Here is a 17,359-nt window from a genome sequence, read left to right on the forward strand (position 1 = left end):
ATTATTGTTGGTGTTGGAAATAAGCCACACCCGGACCGACGATGGACTGGTCCAAGAGGGGTCAGTAGCTCAGTGGTAGAGCACTCCAGCAGCGTATGGAAGGTCCTAGGTTCGAGTCCTAGCTGGTCCATGTCTCAACAATTATTCTCATTTCCATCGATGCCAAAGCAATAAAAAATACACAGCAACACAAATTGCTGGCTCAAATTTAAGAAAAAAATTAATGGATTCCATTGATAGGGTTAGGCCCCGTCCTTTACTTGATTTATCAGTTTCCAAGCATATTCAAATTCATTTCTTTAGGAAGGAAGGAAGGAAGGACTGCTTACTGAATTGAACTATACTACCAATTGAATGGAATGAGCCTCATTATAAATAGGGTTCCACAGCTGAGCACTTTTTTTTACTGTGCCGACTCAACATGGAGGTAGGGTCATCAAACACAAGAATTACTTATTTGGTGACTTATTCCTCTGACAACTTGTTCAGGAACCAATCCCTTAATTCTTCCATTTCTTTTGGTGTAATAACCACTCTACTTTTTTTTTGCCCAAATGAAACATCAACAGTACATACCAAACAAAGACACAGTGTTGTTACAAGTTCTGATATGAATAATCAGTTGTTACAGATGTTTTGAGGGAAAACATAACTCCAAAGTGTTGTCAGTACAATGATGACCAAGATATGAAAATGTCCACAATAAAAATACCTTAAAGAAGGATGGAGATGAGCTGGTACAAGTCTGAGCATCATGGAATAATGCAACAGTAGTCTGATATGACTGAGTCAACACTTGCAGGTACGCGATCCAAAAGTTTCAGTCCCAAACAGCAGTGAATAAGCCTTCAAACACCCCCAAATCTGGCATAGATCGCCTTCCAAAGACTCCAATCAATGTCACACTCCCACCACTCCCTATCAAAGGTGTGAAATGGCAACTTACATGTCTGATAATGACAGAAAATGATGCTACAGGTCTGCTGCCCTAAAGTTGCAGGGCAGATCAGCAATTAAAATGTCCTTCCAACACCTTCCACATCAAACACCCAGCATTATTCAAACACCCTAAAAAGGCAAGAAAATGGCAGCTACAGGTCTGAACTGTTTATCTAAGTGATAGCAGGTCTGAAACGTCACTGTTGCAGGTCCAAAGTGTCACCTAAACTCCCCAAAACTCACCAAGACCACCTTCAAACGAGCCAAACACTGGAAATATACTCTTCACTGTCAAACAACCCCTGAAGGCAAAATGGAGTCAATTTGCAGAGCTCGTATCACCTTCAACCCTCCAGCGCAATAAATACATTGCTGTAGAACATCATTATGACCCCCCAGCAGCAAGAAATCTACCTCTAAACTCATGCAAACCACCTTCAAACACAAAAGGCACCACATAGAAGCCATTTAAAACCCCTAAACAGGAGGTGATTCACTCTAAAATTTCCCAAGCCATGCTCCAACATACCCTGTTCAGTGGTACTTCCCTCTCTGGAATTGTTATACCTGCAACTAACCTCAAAAAACCCCTGTAAATGAATCGCTCAGCTATGAGGAACACAACAAACACAGATTTTGATGATTTTGAAACCCTAACACTTATTTCCCTACAAGAAATGGATGGTACGGCCAACCAGGGCAAACACTAAACCCTCAAACCGTATGGCCAGCAAAAGCCAAACTAAATATGCTTTAAACACAAAAATCTTTCTAAATAAACACTAAAAGCACTCCCCAGAAAATCTGCAAGTCAAAATACTTCAAAAATCTTCATCTGAAACCCCAGTTTGCAAACTTTGTGAAGAACAATGGTGATTCCTGTGTAGAACCACTTCAAACCAGCTAGGGACTATCTTCCAAATCTTAAACCAATAAATTCATCCTCACAAGATCCAAGGAAGAACATGCAGGTTCAATTTGACAGTATTCCATTGTGTACTCTTCAGCATATGGAAAATGAGAGCCCAAACCTCATTTTTATAGCTTTGGAAAGAAAAATAAGCCAATTTGAAATTATAAATAATTCATTTCCCACCGAAAACACATTTTCAATTATTAAAATGACTTTAAGTGCAAGTTCCCTTTTCCTAGGTGTCCACTTGAGGAGACATAAAATGACTCTAAAATATAACACTAAGTGAAATAATTTAACTTTAACCTTAGAACATAAGTATATGTTTAAATACTTCCGTCCGAATTTCAGAAAGCATTGCTGAGGCATCAGAAACCAAATCTAAACATGCCAAGATGTAAATGAGGCAGTGGGATGAAGACTAGTGCCAACTTGGAGACTTACTAAAAATAAACATGCTCTCCAAGAAGTTTAAAGAATGCCCCAAGAATCTAAAAACGCTTCTGAAGGCGTCACTGCAATCCATAACACTATCTGAGCTCAAAGTTTTCAACAAAAACCAAGAAAGATTGAACCAGTGAACTCCAAGAAGTTTGGAGTTCAACCCAGCTCACCTAGAAGCTTACAAGAAAACTAGAAAACTGACCAAAAGCTTACAAAACATTATTGAGTAAAATGGGGGCATTACATTCAGCTATCCCTTTCCCTCACTCTGCTCACTTGGGGAAGTGTGTGTGTAGAGAAAGGGTTTGAATGGTGGAAGTTTCAAAGCACCCCCTGAACCATGGCTTCTTCAAGCTACCAATGGTGCCAAAAATGTTTATAGCAAAATGCTACTCTGCTAGTTAACACTTCAATAAATTAACATACTATATATCTAATACAAAAGAAAATTAGAGAACAACAGCTTTATTGTACGAGGTACAATACAGTACAATGCTTGGTATAAGGCCCTATAGCATCAGTGTCATTACCCTGACATTTGACTTATTATTTATAAGACCAAACAAATATTGATTAAGACAAAATAGTCAACCCAACCATTCATAACTAAAAATTGATTAATATACTACCAAAGCCAACAATACAGTAATTAAGAACATATTTTTGTCACTACAAAACATTTAATTCATTCATACACTGACAACAATATTTGATAACAGGGAAGACAACAACAAATGACAAAAACACATTAGGTCTGGGAGCGAAGGACTAAAGCATGACATTTTTTGCTACAAATTGTTTTGAAAGTATTTTTTTCATAATTTTACCATAAGAAAATACAGAAACAAGCAACCCGCTATTTTCTAGGGCACTTTTTATGTTTCAAAGCCCAAACATCATTGAATAATGCTCATCTCAAATGTCAGCAATTCTTACTAGACATGTTTATTCTATCCTCGTGATCTAAAACCTAAGATATAGTAGTGTAGGCAGAATCAATTATGCAGACTTGCCCCAGATGTAGTCACCATATAACATGTCCCTAAATCAGACTCATGTGCAAACTGTAAGTTAAGCATATTCATTTTGATCTCTGGATAAACAAATGAAAGAAAAATTTGCACAATAGAACATCCATGCAGATCAAGTTCCTAGATATTCATAATTTCATATAAACATTTCTTCGACAATCAAGATATTAAAATAACAAAGGAACAGGTGATGAATAATGATAATGAACAAACAAACTCAAAATTATAAATGAGCACCTACGAGCAATTTAACAACCAAGTCATTAGCATTTACATTTCATTGAAATGTAGAGTCAAGTGCATATTGGATTAAACAAAAATTGAAAACCACAATTTAAAAGAGGAAAATCCTACAGTACTTTCAACAAAAAAAATGTTAAAGATCCAAAAGGGCCAAAGGCAAACATTCAAAATCTTCAAGAATTACCATGAGATTAAAAATATATTAGTCGTTCCAGGAGATCAAAAGCTGTTAATCAGACAATGGCATACTGATACATAAGGTTCAACTAGCAAAACAACTAACACTCTTCAACATTTGGGAATTGTTTTCAAACTTGTAAATGAATTGAATGCAATGTATTCAGGCTATCCGGTCCGATGTCCAATTTTATACATTATGCCTTAATATGTAAATATGACCTAACATCTTTGTGCCCAAACATCTTTGCCACAGGAAACTAAGAACGTTACCCATGACTTTCTGCAAGCATCAGCTACAAGCAAAACAGACACCAGCATGTAGCAGATATAGTTGAAACTTGGAAGCAAACTAGTTTTCTAAAGCTATTTGTCACAGAAATCATGAAACTATAACAATGTACACCAACTTTTCATGAAAAGTATGAGATCAATGCTTACACATCCCTAGATGAGCAGCTGCAGTCTTCCTCTCGAGCAAAGTCATGTGATGTATCTCTTTCGTCAAACCTCACCCTACCATTGCCAGAAGACAACTGAGATAGCTTTCCCACTCCAGGTATGTTTGAAAAGCAGTTGGTTTGGACAGGCTCCTCCAAACTGGACATTTTAAAGCTGGGAGTCCACAGTGGAGTCGGAATGCCTGCCCACAGCACGGATTGCCTCCGTGAAATTAATCTGGAAAAGGCTCTAGATATTAGCATTAGTTAATTGAATCTTAATTATAGTGATGGTTTGAGAACAGCAACAGAAGCTGAGTCAAGTATGCCTCTAACTCCACATGCATACCTGTAAGACAAAGCAAATATAGCAAACACAAATATGAGGAAACAGCAGGAAACAGCTTAAATCTTATAAAACGTTAAAAAACAAAAAAAAATGGTACCAAGTGACTCCTCCAATCTGTAATATAGACCACAAAACATCTCTGATCCCTAATGGCTAGGCCTTTCTTCCAAGAAGGTGGTGGTATGAACTGTTCATCTCTTTAAGTTATTTTCATGCATTTAACTTTCACGAAGAGAAAACAATGGTAGTGAGATTTCTTATTTGCAAATGACACGTATAATGTTCAGTAACCATGCATTGCTGATAAAAGCCATCCATAACAAACGCAAAGTCAGGCATTCGCACTCATTATACATGGCCAATATTCCTTCCATTGACAAGGGGTACTTACCTTGAAACTATTCAGTGCATTGGCATGCCCCTTGGACTAGAATAACAGAATAACTACGTATCAAGGGAGGTGTAATTGGTGAAACCAACAAGGATTAAAGGTACTTAATAGACCAAGTATGTATATGCCTAAAGCACTGGTGCATGTCACAAGGTTGTCTCCTTTTCTTAAGTTACAGATCTGATTACATAAAATGCAGTCTCTAAGTGAAGTCCCTTTGTCCTTGTAATGACCCATTGTGATTTCTGTTGTAATTTGAGACCCACCATTAAGGATAATAGCTATCTGATTTTGGAATTCAACAGCTAAGACCCCTATTTGCCACCTTGTTACAAAGGAAAGCCAAGACACGTATGAGTTCCATCCTAGATGAATTCACCAGTGACAACGTTGGACTGGGACAAACACATCCCCAAGGATCAATAGTAGAAGAGAATGCTCAGTGAGGTCATATGGGATCAAAACATGATGGAAAATAACAACATAGAAGCAAAAAAAGGGACCTAGAACATTTTAAGACATCTGACATGTAAGGCTAAGGGTGACATGGTTAATCTGACTGTTCCCACCCTAATCCCCCAATATGTCAATAAATGGGAGTTGCACTGGGCCAAGACAAACATTGGCAAAGAAAAAGTATTAGTGAGCAGATACTTCCCAATGGAGCAAAGAGTCGAAGCTTTATTGGGGTTTTGAGATGACAATTTTAGGATAACAAGAGACAATACTAGTCGATTGTAAAGACAAGGAAAGCTGAAAACCAAGATATTAGAGGGCTTAATGTCTTCTATAATAATCATTATAATTGGTCTTGTTTAATTTGTTACTAAAAAACCCTGTTCTCTAATATTCAGCTGATTGGTACTGTTGGAGGACCAGTGCACTTTTATGGCTATCAGTATCTGTCCTTTTCCAAAACCGGTGCAGCCTAATTTCATTTTGGCATTTGGAGTCCACCCAGGACAGTTCCATAAAGTTAGGAGTAGAGATTCTTGCAAAACTAGGCGTATTTTCATTTGATGGACACATTTTAGGTGCTCACTGTTGCATATTTAAGCTAAATGGAAACCCAAATCATGTCCATATGAAATGAGAGGATGCCAAAACTATCTTGAGTGGCTGGACATTTGAAAGAGTGTCATGTTAGGTAGTACCCATATAATTTGTAACAATTCACACAAATAACCAGTGTCTAAAACTTAAGTAAGTTACCTTTACATACCATAATAACTTTTTTTTAGCATTTCTTATTTTCGATTCAAGAATATCTCTTATTATTTTCAACCTATTTAATTTATTTATATGTCCAAGTTATTATGCCTTGCATCCTTATGTGTCCACGCTAAGGAATGAAATCCAATGGATCTTCACAAATGGTTTATTTTTAACAACAATACTGAGTTGCACCCAAGTTATGTCTACTATTATGCAAACAGCCATTCTTGGTTAAAACGAAGAACATTGTCCAGAGTCAAAATGACCACTTGCACAGACTTAAACTTCAACTTTCCCAATTTCAACATTTAACAACTTGTTCAGAGATATTCAGTAGATTCCCTTGTGGGAAGATGTTCCTTTCAAGTTTCTTTATTACATGGATAAGAAACCTTACGCAGATTGCATAATTACTATTTATCATAACCTGTAAACATACAATTTCATCGATAGCAAGATCTTTTATAACATATTCTAAAGTATTTAAATTATTTTTTAATAAAATATATACAAGAAACATATGTTGCAAAAAGGAACCATTCGTGTGCAAAGAAAAACTGTTGACAAAAACAAATTAAAAGTTAAAGTGTACCAGAGCATATGGTACACATCCAAAATTTAGACGCCAGATTTATGTGGATAAATTCTCTAAAAAAAAGTACTCCACAACGCCAAATTTTAGGGTCTTGTTTTCTTGAATATTCTCTTTAAAAAAAATATAAACAAAATACAGAGATCATTCCCTGTGGAACATATAGAATTGTGATTCAGAATGATACTGCCATGGTATTCACAAATGCTACCATACTGCTGTATATTCCCTCATCGAGCAATTTTACACCTAAGGCATAAAGAAGTATTCCCTGTGGAAACTAATAAATTTTAAGTCATTGTTAGATTCCTGCAGTACCATCTTCTATCTCAGACCCATTGATTTTCTCCCAATTGAACCCCCTATTGTAATGGTAAACAACCGAGACTAATGCTGAATATTTGTTCATTTTTCTAACGTACTCAGATTCTGATTCATTTGTGTTCAAATGCTACATTGGTCTTTTTTATCCAAGACTGTACTTCCATCCTTCAAGATGATGAATTTGTACCTTGAGCCCAGTTTGGCTTTCCTTCCACAAGCTACTGAAAACTGCCATAGGTAATGTGCTTAAAGGATATAGCAACAAGTTGAACCATTTTTTCATATTTAAAATGTTCTTATTCATGCAAGGCCATAGTTTGAAAAGGTATTAATATCCCCTGCAATAACATGAGTAGTGATGTGGTATCTGCAATTAGGGACATGGTTGTTCCTTAAAACAATGGTGTGCTGCCTACATGGATTAGTAGGAAGCCAGTTAGCAAGAAGATAAAAATCTGTGTTCTCATGTTCCTTTTGAAAAATTGATTGCTCAAAATAATCGAATGAATTATTCAACGATATACAGCCGTATATAAAGAGTTTACAAGACGACGTTCTAAATTAAGAACTAGTCGTTTTTAAGTGAAAACTAAATAATAAAAAGCTAACTATGCGTCTTTAATAAAGAAGCAATAGTTACACTTAAAAGACTAAACAAACTAAATAAGTCGACAACTAAGATGACCACTAAGAATAGAAGATGACCATTAAGAATAGATATTAATATTATTTTAATACCCTCCCTAATGGTCATCGTACTCAATACCCTACAGAAGACACTGCGGGTGTTTTGATCACAAATGCAAAGAAACTCTGCTGCTACAGAGACCCTCCCAGGATCTGCAGAATGTAAATGACCAAGGGTACCAAAAGCCATCCAAGCTGATGTAGCCCTCACACGCGAATTAGAGATCTGGCACACGAGAATTACTGAACCCTGGAGCCATGATTTTGAGGAAAAATCGGCAAACCCTTTTGCAGAAGAGTACTGAGCACTATTTGATCCAACAACTCCAAAATAGATTGCAAGATACCACGGTTGCAAATGTCCGCCCTAGCAACTCCAGGTGGGACCCAAATAGACTGCAACAAAGCAAGATTTTTGAGGAAAAAAACCGTCAAACCTTGAAAACTTTGCGAATCACAAAATCCCACGCGAACTTCACGAATTATAGATGATTTTTGAGGAAAAAATCAAAAAAACCAACAAGAAAAATTGTGAAAACCTACAAACAATTTTTTAGGAAAAAATCGTGAAAACCCTCAAACAATTTTTGAGGAAAAAACCGTGAAAACCTAGAAAGATAATTCTTATGGAAAAAATTAACAAAACCCAGAAATAATTTTTTTAAGGGAAAAATCATAAAAACCCGAAAAAAAAATTTAAGGAAAAAAATATTAAAAACCCATCACTAATTTTTTTATGAGAAAAAAATTAGAAAAAAAAAAACATCATTCTTGGCTGCCAAAAAAGGAATCCTGATTTTCGAAAAAAAAAAAACCCTGCCAGAAAATTGCATCATTGCCCACAGAATAAAGAACCTGGAAATCAACGACTCCGCAGAAAAATCGCGGACCTAGAGAAAATCGTGAACTGAAAAAAAAAATCATGGGCTGAAAAAGATGGCACCTAGATCAGTCGCGCCACCAAAAATCATGAAACACAAAACAGAAGCCGGAAATCGCATTCTGAAAAAAAGAAAAAAAAGTAAATCATGGAGCAAGAAAACCTAGACAAAAACGCGGAATCTGCAAACGAAAGCCACTAAAATTCCGCACCGAAAAACGAAAAATTGTCTGTCAAAACGCAAAAAACCTAGACATCTGCGTCGTCGCTAAGCAGGGTAAAACGCGAAATACAAACGCTACCCAAAATCTTCCGCCGGAAAATACCAATCAAAGAACAAACGCGCGAAAAGCACACGGAAAGCACAAATCAGGGTCGAAAAAAAAACGCAAGAGTTCCAGGAGACACGAAACCCTTCTGCAAATTTACAGGCAGACCTGCAAAAAACTCTAGCACCCTTGCCAGAAACCCTTAGAAAAGGCAGACACGAAATCCTCAGTTGACAAGACATAGGTGTTTCCTCCTGCTTGAACTGTTACTATGGTTCTATTAGATTGTAAACATATAATGCATGTCGCAAAAAGAAACACATGTGAAAAGCAAAATCAGATACAGAAAGAAACTCAAATAAAGCTTCAAAGATGGCGAAGGGTGGGACCCTCCAGTGGATACCCCAGACTCCACTGATGTATGGGGTAAACTGGGGGACTGGGATCCTCCTCCTCCCCGCTCTGTTACTGCTGTTGCTGCCTAGTGGTTTGTTTTTATTTTGACATTTTTTGATCTGGGTGTTAGCCCCTTATGGACTTTAGGGGTGTGATTTCATATCCACCCGCCTTTCTTTTTGTGAATATGTGCAACAGCATTTTTTATAAATGATAATTTAGACACCTATTCATCAAAAAAAAAAAAAAAAGTGGCATGCATATACAAATTAGAGGGAAAGGCCCCAAAGATAAAACTCCATAGCACAAAAGAGGTAAATGGTGTTTCATTATCTCTGGTACAAATTACTATAGAATTCAGAGATATGTTCTCTGTGGAGCTTCTTGCACTGTGATTTGAAATGCTACAGTAATGCGGTGATTCAGCAATGCTGGAAGACAACCATCTATTCCCTAATGAATGATCTTACACCAAAGATACAAAGAAATGTTGTATGTGGAACATGCTATATGTTGACCCCATGTCAAATTGGAACAGAGACATCCTCTATCTCAGTCACATTAATGGACATAATCCAAACATCAGTTTCTTGAATCATAAGAGTAGAGAAACAAATTCGAATAGCACAAACTGTTTTCAACATTCCTGTTACCTATATAGCATAGTGCTTTTAATTGATTGTAACCTACAAATGCCATTCTTCTCCTCAACATCAATATCGCTCACTTGGAAAATAAAATATAATTACAGCTCACCTCCCAGGCAAGATGCATGATAAGTATTTGTATTCTAACTTACACAGAGAGATAAACTTCCTAATTTCTTCATAATAGCTACTTGCAATCATCTGTAAGTGCAATTATTTGCTGGATTGCCTCCATTTCTCTATAAACATTGTTGTGACATCTCCCTTTACTTGTTTTGCTTGCTCTTTCCTCTTTTTCTTTCCTCGCCATTTATGTAAGACTTGATTTTTCTATTCTCACAATGAATGAACCATTTAGTGATCCACAAGTTACAACGGATCAGGACAACCAAAATTTCACGGTGGAGCCACTTTTAGCAGTAGCAACTCTTAGAAACAACCTGAAAAATGCAGCAGAGCAGAACTGCTGGTTCCCAATGGAGGGCACTTTTGGAATCACTGTGGCAGTCTCATTATTGCCATGGTGAGTTTGTAACTACCAGCTATCTCAAAGTGACAGGTTTGCCCTGACACCAATAAATGGAATTTAAAATAAGCATTCCAACATTTCTCCTTCAAGTTCTGCTTTTGGGACCTCCTAATCCATGAGGAAGAAATCCCAATGCATATTTATGGATAAAAGGGAATTGGGTTTGTAGGAGGAGAGGTAGATTTGAGTGTTGTAGAACATTGAGGCGAAGAATTCCAATTGTAATTCATGCCATAGACTAATAGTGTATACATAGCAAGTGGAGCAAGGGGTAGATTGTATTCCACACCATTTTACAACTCAATGTATGTGTCTACCTTTTAATAATAATTTGGTAGCAATGCAATTGCCACAACCAAGCTGGCTTTTCCCCTTTGAAGGTTTTCCCAAATAAGAAATGTGTTCACTTCTCTTTCATAACATTATTTCCTTCCTGGCGGTCATTTGTTTGGATAAGTAGCATGATCCATTAATTCATAACTTCTTAATTCATAAAAGCATGCTTTGATGAGATTGGAGACCATTTAGTTTTCTTCTTCTTTATCTCTATTTTTAGTTTCCTTCTCTCTACCAAACTAGATCCTCAATTAATATTTGTTCTGGAATTCTACTTCTTGTATAACCCTGTTTTCAAATTACCCTTCCCCTCTTCTTTATTGACAATCAAATGTAAATACAACATGTCCTCAACCATTCTACATCAACACCAATATTGGTATGGTGTAATGGTTTAAATGTAGTGTTGTTGTTCTTGCCACCAAAGTTGAAACCACAGAAAAAGATCTCTAGCAACTTGGAAAATAAACTTTGGATGGGATTGTGATGCTGAAATTTCACAATGCCTCTTGGGCAATCCAAGCCCTAGTGATTGTAGCTTCCTTCTTTGAGATGAAGAGGGCAAGCTCATCATAGGTTGTTTCCTTTTCTTAGGAAGGAGGTCTAATAATAAAGAGAAATTGGAAGCCTTGTTAGAAGGATTGAAGGTGCCTACAATATCTTAAGGTAGATGTTTGATTGTAGAAGGTGACTTGTAGATCATAATCTCAGGGCTTGCGAGGGATTCAAATTGGAAATGGACACACAATAATGGGATTTTGAAAGCCCTGCTCGATATATAGGAATCAGGAGGTCTTCTTTGTTTATTGCTTCAGAGAAGGGAATAGGTGTGTAGTTTTTCTAGCAAATGTGCGAATTTATCTACTGCTGTTCTCGGTGCTAATAAATGATAGGTATAATTCTTGGGAAGGTCTTTCTTTCTTTCTTTTTGGTCTCGAACAATGCCTCTTAAAGATCTCCAATGTGTGAACTTCGGATTGTTTCCACAATTTGGCCAAGCTCTTGGGTTTTTTATTGTTTAGGTGTGGCTTAGGCCTACATGCATGAGGCACCTAATTCCCCATCATTGCTCCCCTACTTAATAGAGGCATCTACCAAGGAAGCATGGCAAAACACCTTAAATGGGTTCAAGAGTAAAAATCAGTTATAAATGCATCCCCCTTACATAGCACATGTGAGAGCAGATTCATATGGAAGGTTTGTCCATTCAGATTTTGTGTCGATCTCTCTATCTACTTTCTTTAAATATTTAAAGATTCAACACTCTACTTTCTTTAGACATTCAAAATAGCAATACCTAAGTCTTTTTCTTTGCAAGGTCATCACCCTCTTAACACAAATATCTACAAGGGAATCTAGAGGCTCTAGAGCCCCCATGTTGATCACCATTTTTTAACATCCCATCCAAACAACAAGCAACACAAAACGCCCTTTGGATGCTAGTACTTCACATATTAGAGTTGATAGATCAATTAAGTGGTGGTTCTTGTAACTGGTCTATTTGATAAAATAAATGCATGAATTAAAAATAGAGATGACAATGCATTCCAAATGCAAGAGTAAGATATATCTTTATTCGCACATGAAATTATTACAAAAGAAGACTAGAGATGATCAGCTAAGGATCAAAATCAATCCAACTACATCATACCACTTTCCTTGACAGTACACAATCTATTTAAAGGACTCAACAATTGCCAAGAGGAACACAAATGTCAACCAACCAATGCTTATACCTACCCGAAGTTGACAAACAATTAATAGATAGCCGAATAACCAATATTATCGAAGCATGATAATGGGCATTGTACACTAACTAAATCATCCCACCCAAAAGAAAAAGTAATCTTCCAGATGATAAGTAAACATCAAGTAATATTAGGGGAGACTTTCCAAACAAATGACAATATTGTAGACGAACTTGGAAGTGTACCTTGCAAACTCAAACTATAAGAGTACATGGAAAATCAAATAAGTGTGGTGGGAGACAAGGGCAATGTCCCACAAGATCAAGGGGCAATGCCCCCAACGAGGTTGAGGGGTAGCATCCCTCACAGGGTTCATGTCAACCCTACTAGCACACTCCTTGTCGTGGTACACAAGGCAAGATAGAGGGGCTGAGCCCCTACCACCAGGACCAAATTAAGACCTTCAAAACCACACAAACCTTTATGGCACACATCATTTTCATGATTTTTAAGAGAAAAAACAATGCAAACAAAGCCAAAATAGAGAAATTTTATGGTGTTGTCAACGTATGCCAATATGTGAATAACGCTCCAAACCAACTTCTTTCCACAAAGCAGTTATAACAATTGAGTAGCAGAATGGATGACTACTAACACCAAAGCCAAGAACCCTGTTGCTATACACTGAGGCAGTTTGGATTTGCAAGCGATCAGCACATACAAGAAGACCATACAATGCAAAGGGAGGAATGAGCTAGTTGTACGATTCAAAGAAAGATGTAAAGTGTCATATGATGCAAGAGAGGAGAATGAAGGGTCATACAATGTAGGAGTTTGGGAGTTGCCTTACAATGAGGTTCCTTACTCTCAGCCATATAGGAGGTTTAATTTCCCATTTTCGTTGTACATCACCAATGAAACATGTCTACCATACCTCATTTCCTAATGCACATATCTCCTCTCGTCATATGCTTTGAAGTTTAGTTGCCTATACCAAAAGGGAATGATATGGCCATACGATGGGGTCGAGACTAAAAGACCATATGATGCAAAAATTTAATTAGGCTGGCCAAACTCCAAAAAAGATGTACAATAAGAGTAACATGAATTGGTACCATACATTATGATGTAAGCCAAGAGCGATTGTATGCTACAAGATGATTGAAAATTGAAATCATACAATACAAAAAAGGGATGAATCACCTGAAATGAACCATCGTACGATGTGGTTAGAGAATGATTGTGCAATGCAGAGGAGTAAGTCACTTGAAGGGAATTCTCATACGATGCAAGCATAAGTCCTCGTTGGTTGTACAATGTGACCTTGACTCCCTTTTTCTTGTCAAACCGTATGATTTACTTCCTTTGCCAAGAGGTGTCCTATGTTATGGTGTCCCTGTATGATGAAACAATAGGGTAGTTGTCGTGCAAACTATCATACAAAATGAGAAAAATGAGATGGTCATCTAGATGCAATTAGTGTTGGTCCAAGGTTTGTCGTTGCACCAAAAGATCGACTAATTAATGCCCGATACAAACACTAGAGATAAACAAACCACAAGAGGCGGTTAAGCCATGTCGTGAATCCTCGAGGGCGGCACTAAACAACCAAGGGGACAAAGGCACCAACCTTCCAACAATTCCCCCCCAACACAACAAAGGGATTCGAACTCATGACCTGAGCTCTAATACCACTTGTTGGCCCAAGGTTTGCCATTGCACCAAAAGATCAACCTATTAATGCCCGATAAAAACACCAAAGATAAATAAACCACGGGAGGCAATTAAGCCATGTCACGAATCCTCGAGGGCAATGCTAAACAACCAAGGGGATGAAGGCACCAACCTTCCAACAATTAGTGCTAAGTGTTCCATTCATTCTCATGAGAGATGGATTCTTGTGAACCACTAGTCATGAAACATGGGTCAATGAGTTTGACTCGAAAACTACACAATTGAATCCCGATAGCAATATCACAATTTGGCTTGTTGTGGAAAACATCTCCTACTTATCAATGTAGGAGAAGCAAGATGATTGTACAATGAAAACTAAAGGAGGAGCAAGTCATACCATGTGGTTTTTTTAATTGTGAAATTGAGTTCATTTTTTGCCATACTTGAGTTCATTTCTTGTTGTACAATATAATCCAGCTTTTTCATATAGTTGGGCTTGGAAATCAAGCTTTTTATGTAATTGAGCCTTGTAGTTAGGCTTTTTATGTAATTGGGCCTTATAGTCTCCTTCAATTGATGAATTTAATTTTTCAAAATAACATTTCCTCTTGACTATTTTTTTGAACTTTTTATGCATATAAGGGGTTATAATGCTGTTTTTTTTTCAATAATGTTTTCCATTTTAGGTTCATACACGATGGCTGGAACTAGAAGTTCTAGTTCAGTTGCCTGGGACTGAATGAAGAGTCCTTTTAGAATTGGCGCAATGTCGCCTCTTTGGCAATATACAACAATGATTAAACAAATGTCTAGTGGTGGGAGTTTTCCTTGGCAATGTAACCATTGCATCATAGAGTATATGAGCTCATATTTTCAAGTGTATTTTCAAGTGAAAGATCACTTATGCCAACATGAGAAGTAACAAATCAAAGAGTATTGCACATCCTCTAAACAAGAAAAGCTTGAAGAAACCTCCTAGTGGCTTGACACAACCAGCTGGCCCACATCCTTTCATGCCAACGCCACCATCTTTTGAACAAGAGAATGTTTTAGTTTCACAAAAGAAGATGTCCATTGGACAAGGCCTTCACAAATAAAATCAAAGAGGTCGCAAATTAAAACATTACTCGTTGTATTTATGGCAATGGGCTTCCTTTCAACATTGTAAGACCATCTTATTGGCGAGAGATGGTGAATACCCTTTGCAATACACCTCCTATTTATGTTAGTCCTGGGTATGAAAAGGTGCAAACCACCATATTGGCAAAAAAGAAAGCTTCAATAGAGACATCTGTTGATTTTGTAACTAGGTTAGGAAAACAAATGGATTCGGATTGCCTTAAGGCAACATCCGAATCCTTATAGGGCTGGGCTCAAATGCATTAAGCTCACCAAACATAGGGACACACCCCTTCATGTAACGTGTGGCCCTAAATAGGTGTGCTCCCCTTGCAATATAACTTAATCATTATTAGGACGCCAAAATAGGGCAAGACATAAGGTAACGTGTAAGCCTTATAATTGTAATTAAGTCTTGGCACCAAAACTTAAGGTAAAGCCGACTTGAATTGGTCTCCACGCCACATATAAATAGAGATTCATTTGTATGCATTTATCACTCAGTTTCATCATCAATAATGTGAAGTTAGTTCTACAAGTAATGCGAATTTCCAGTTGAAGATTAAGGCAAAGTCTATGCTGCTGTCTCTGCTCCTAAATAATGCAAGATCTGCCCACTCATTCTGGAGGTTAGCGAATCGTCATTGAAGGCAAGCGAACCACCTCTGAAGGTCAGCGAACCATCTTGGAAGGTCAATGCATCACCATTAAAGGTCAGCAAATATCTTAGAAGGCCTACAACTATTAGTGAAGGGATTGCAAATCTGGTTCAGACTGGAGCATCATCATATACCTGCTGAGTTCTGATTCAGACAACAAGTTCACCATTCCTTATCAGCTAAGTCTTTATATGTATGCCCTAAGGCAGGATAATGCTGTAATTGTTACTGGATTTACATCAATCAAATCAGGGACACTTAATGCTGGGTTTTTTCCTCCAAGAGGGAGGTTTTCCCAGGGTAGACTTGTGTTGTGTACACTTCTAGTTGTGTGTGTTGTTTCTTGTTACTGTGCATTATCATTTTTCTGTTCATTCTTCTAAATCTGATCACTAAATTCAACATGGTATCAGAGCTCTAGGTTCGTAGAAGTTGTAAAGGTTGTGGTCAAATTTGTACTTGTCTGTCTAGCCTATTGTTCGAAGGTTTAGTCTTCATGTCTTCGTACATCAGGGCTGAAGATAGACCGGAAGGTCCTACAAACTATGCTTCATGGAAGGTCAGGGTAATGATGGCATTGAATGATCTTGCTGAATATGTTGGCAAGAATGCTAAGGAACCTGAGGGCGAAACTAAGAAAGTAGAGTGGAAGAAGAAGGACTTCCAAGCTCAAAGGATTATAATAGACTCAGTCAAAAATCGCTTGGTGTCATCTATCTCCATGAAGAAAACAGCTAGGGAAATGTTCACCACATTGGAGAAGATGTATGAAGTCAACAATACCAGCTTCATACTTGCCCTAAGGAATCAGCTTTCTAGCATCAAATTAGAGGCAGAAGAACCGATTGCTGATTACTTCATGAGAATCTTTGAGCTAAGAGATCAGCTTGCCACCCTTGGGAAGAATGTTGAAGATAGCGACTTATCTATGACAGCCTTAAATGGCCTTCCTCCCTCTTGGGAACCATTTGTTCAAGGAATCAGTGCTAGAGTTGAACTCCCTAAATTTGATCAGTTAATGGGAGATTGCATTCAAGAAGAATCCCAACTGGCTGCAAAGGGAAAAATTAAGAACCCTTATAATGAACAACATGTTCTATTTACTAAGAAGGAGGGCAGCCATTGGAAGAAGAAGAATGATTTTAAGAGAAATAGACATTGGAAGAAGAAGAATGATTTCAAGAGAAATAGAGACTTCAACTCTTCTACTTCTCACTCAAAAAAGAGACCAAGAGATTTGTCCCACATCCGATGCTTCCGATGCAACAAGCTTGGTCATTTTGCAAGGGACTGTCAAACCCAAGGCGAGCAAGAAGATGCAAACATAAATGAAGTATCAAATCTTCAGAATCATGAAGATGATTTCCTCCTTTGATCTATTGGTTTGTTGATTTTCTGATCTTATTGTTTATTTCAG

General features: G+C 37.5%; 1 protein-coding gene across 2 annotated transcripts in view; it reads right to left on the reverse strand.

The window, feature by feature from the left end:
• The window catches only part of LOC131061586 (uncharacterized), a 111,475-nt gene that overhangs the window by 78,457 nt on the left and 15,659 nt on the right, over positions 1-17,359 (reverse strand). Inside the window, exon 3 of one of the 2 annotated variants that reach the window (XM_057995348.2) lies at positions 4,189-4,536. In XM_057995348.2, the coding sequence (XP_057851331.2) occupies positions 4,189-4,451 (263 nt within the window). In that variant the 5' untranslated portion in view covers positions 4,452-4,536. The remainder of the gene's footprint in view (positions 1-4,188; positions 4,537-17,359) is intronic. The other variant, XM_057995349.2, reaches the window with a different exon arrangement.

The sequence above is a fragment of the Cryptomeria japonica genome, chromosome 3, assembly GCF_030272615.1.
Source record: "Cryptomeria japonica chromosome 3, Sugi_1.0, whole genome shotgun sequence".
NCBI classification, from domain to species: Eukaryota; Viridiplantae; Streptophyta; class Pinopsida; order Cupressales; family Cupressaceae; genus Cryptomeria; species Cryptomeria japonica.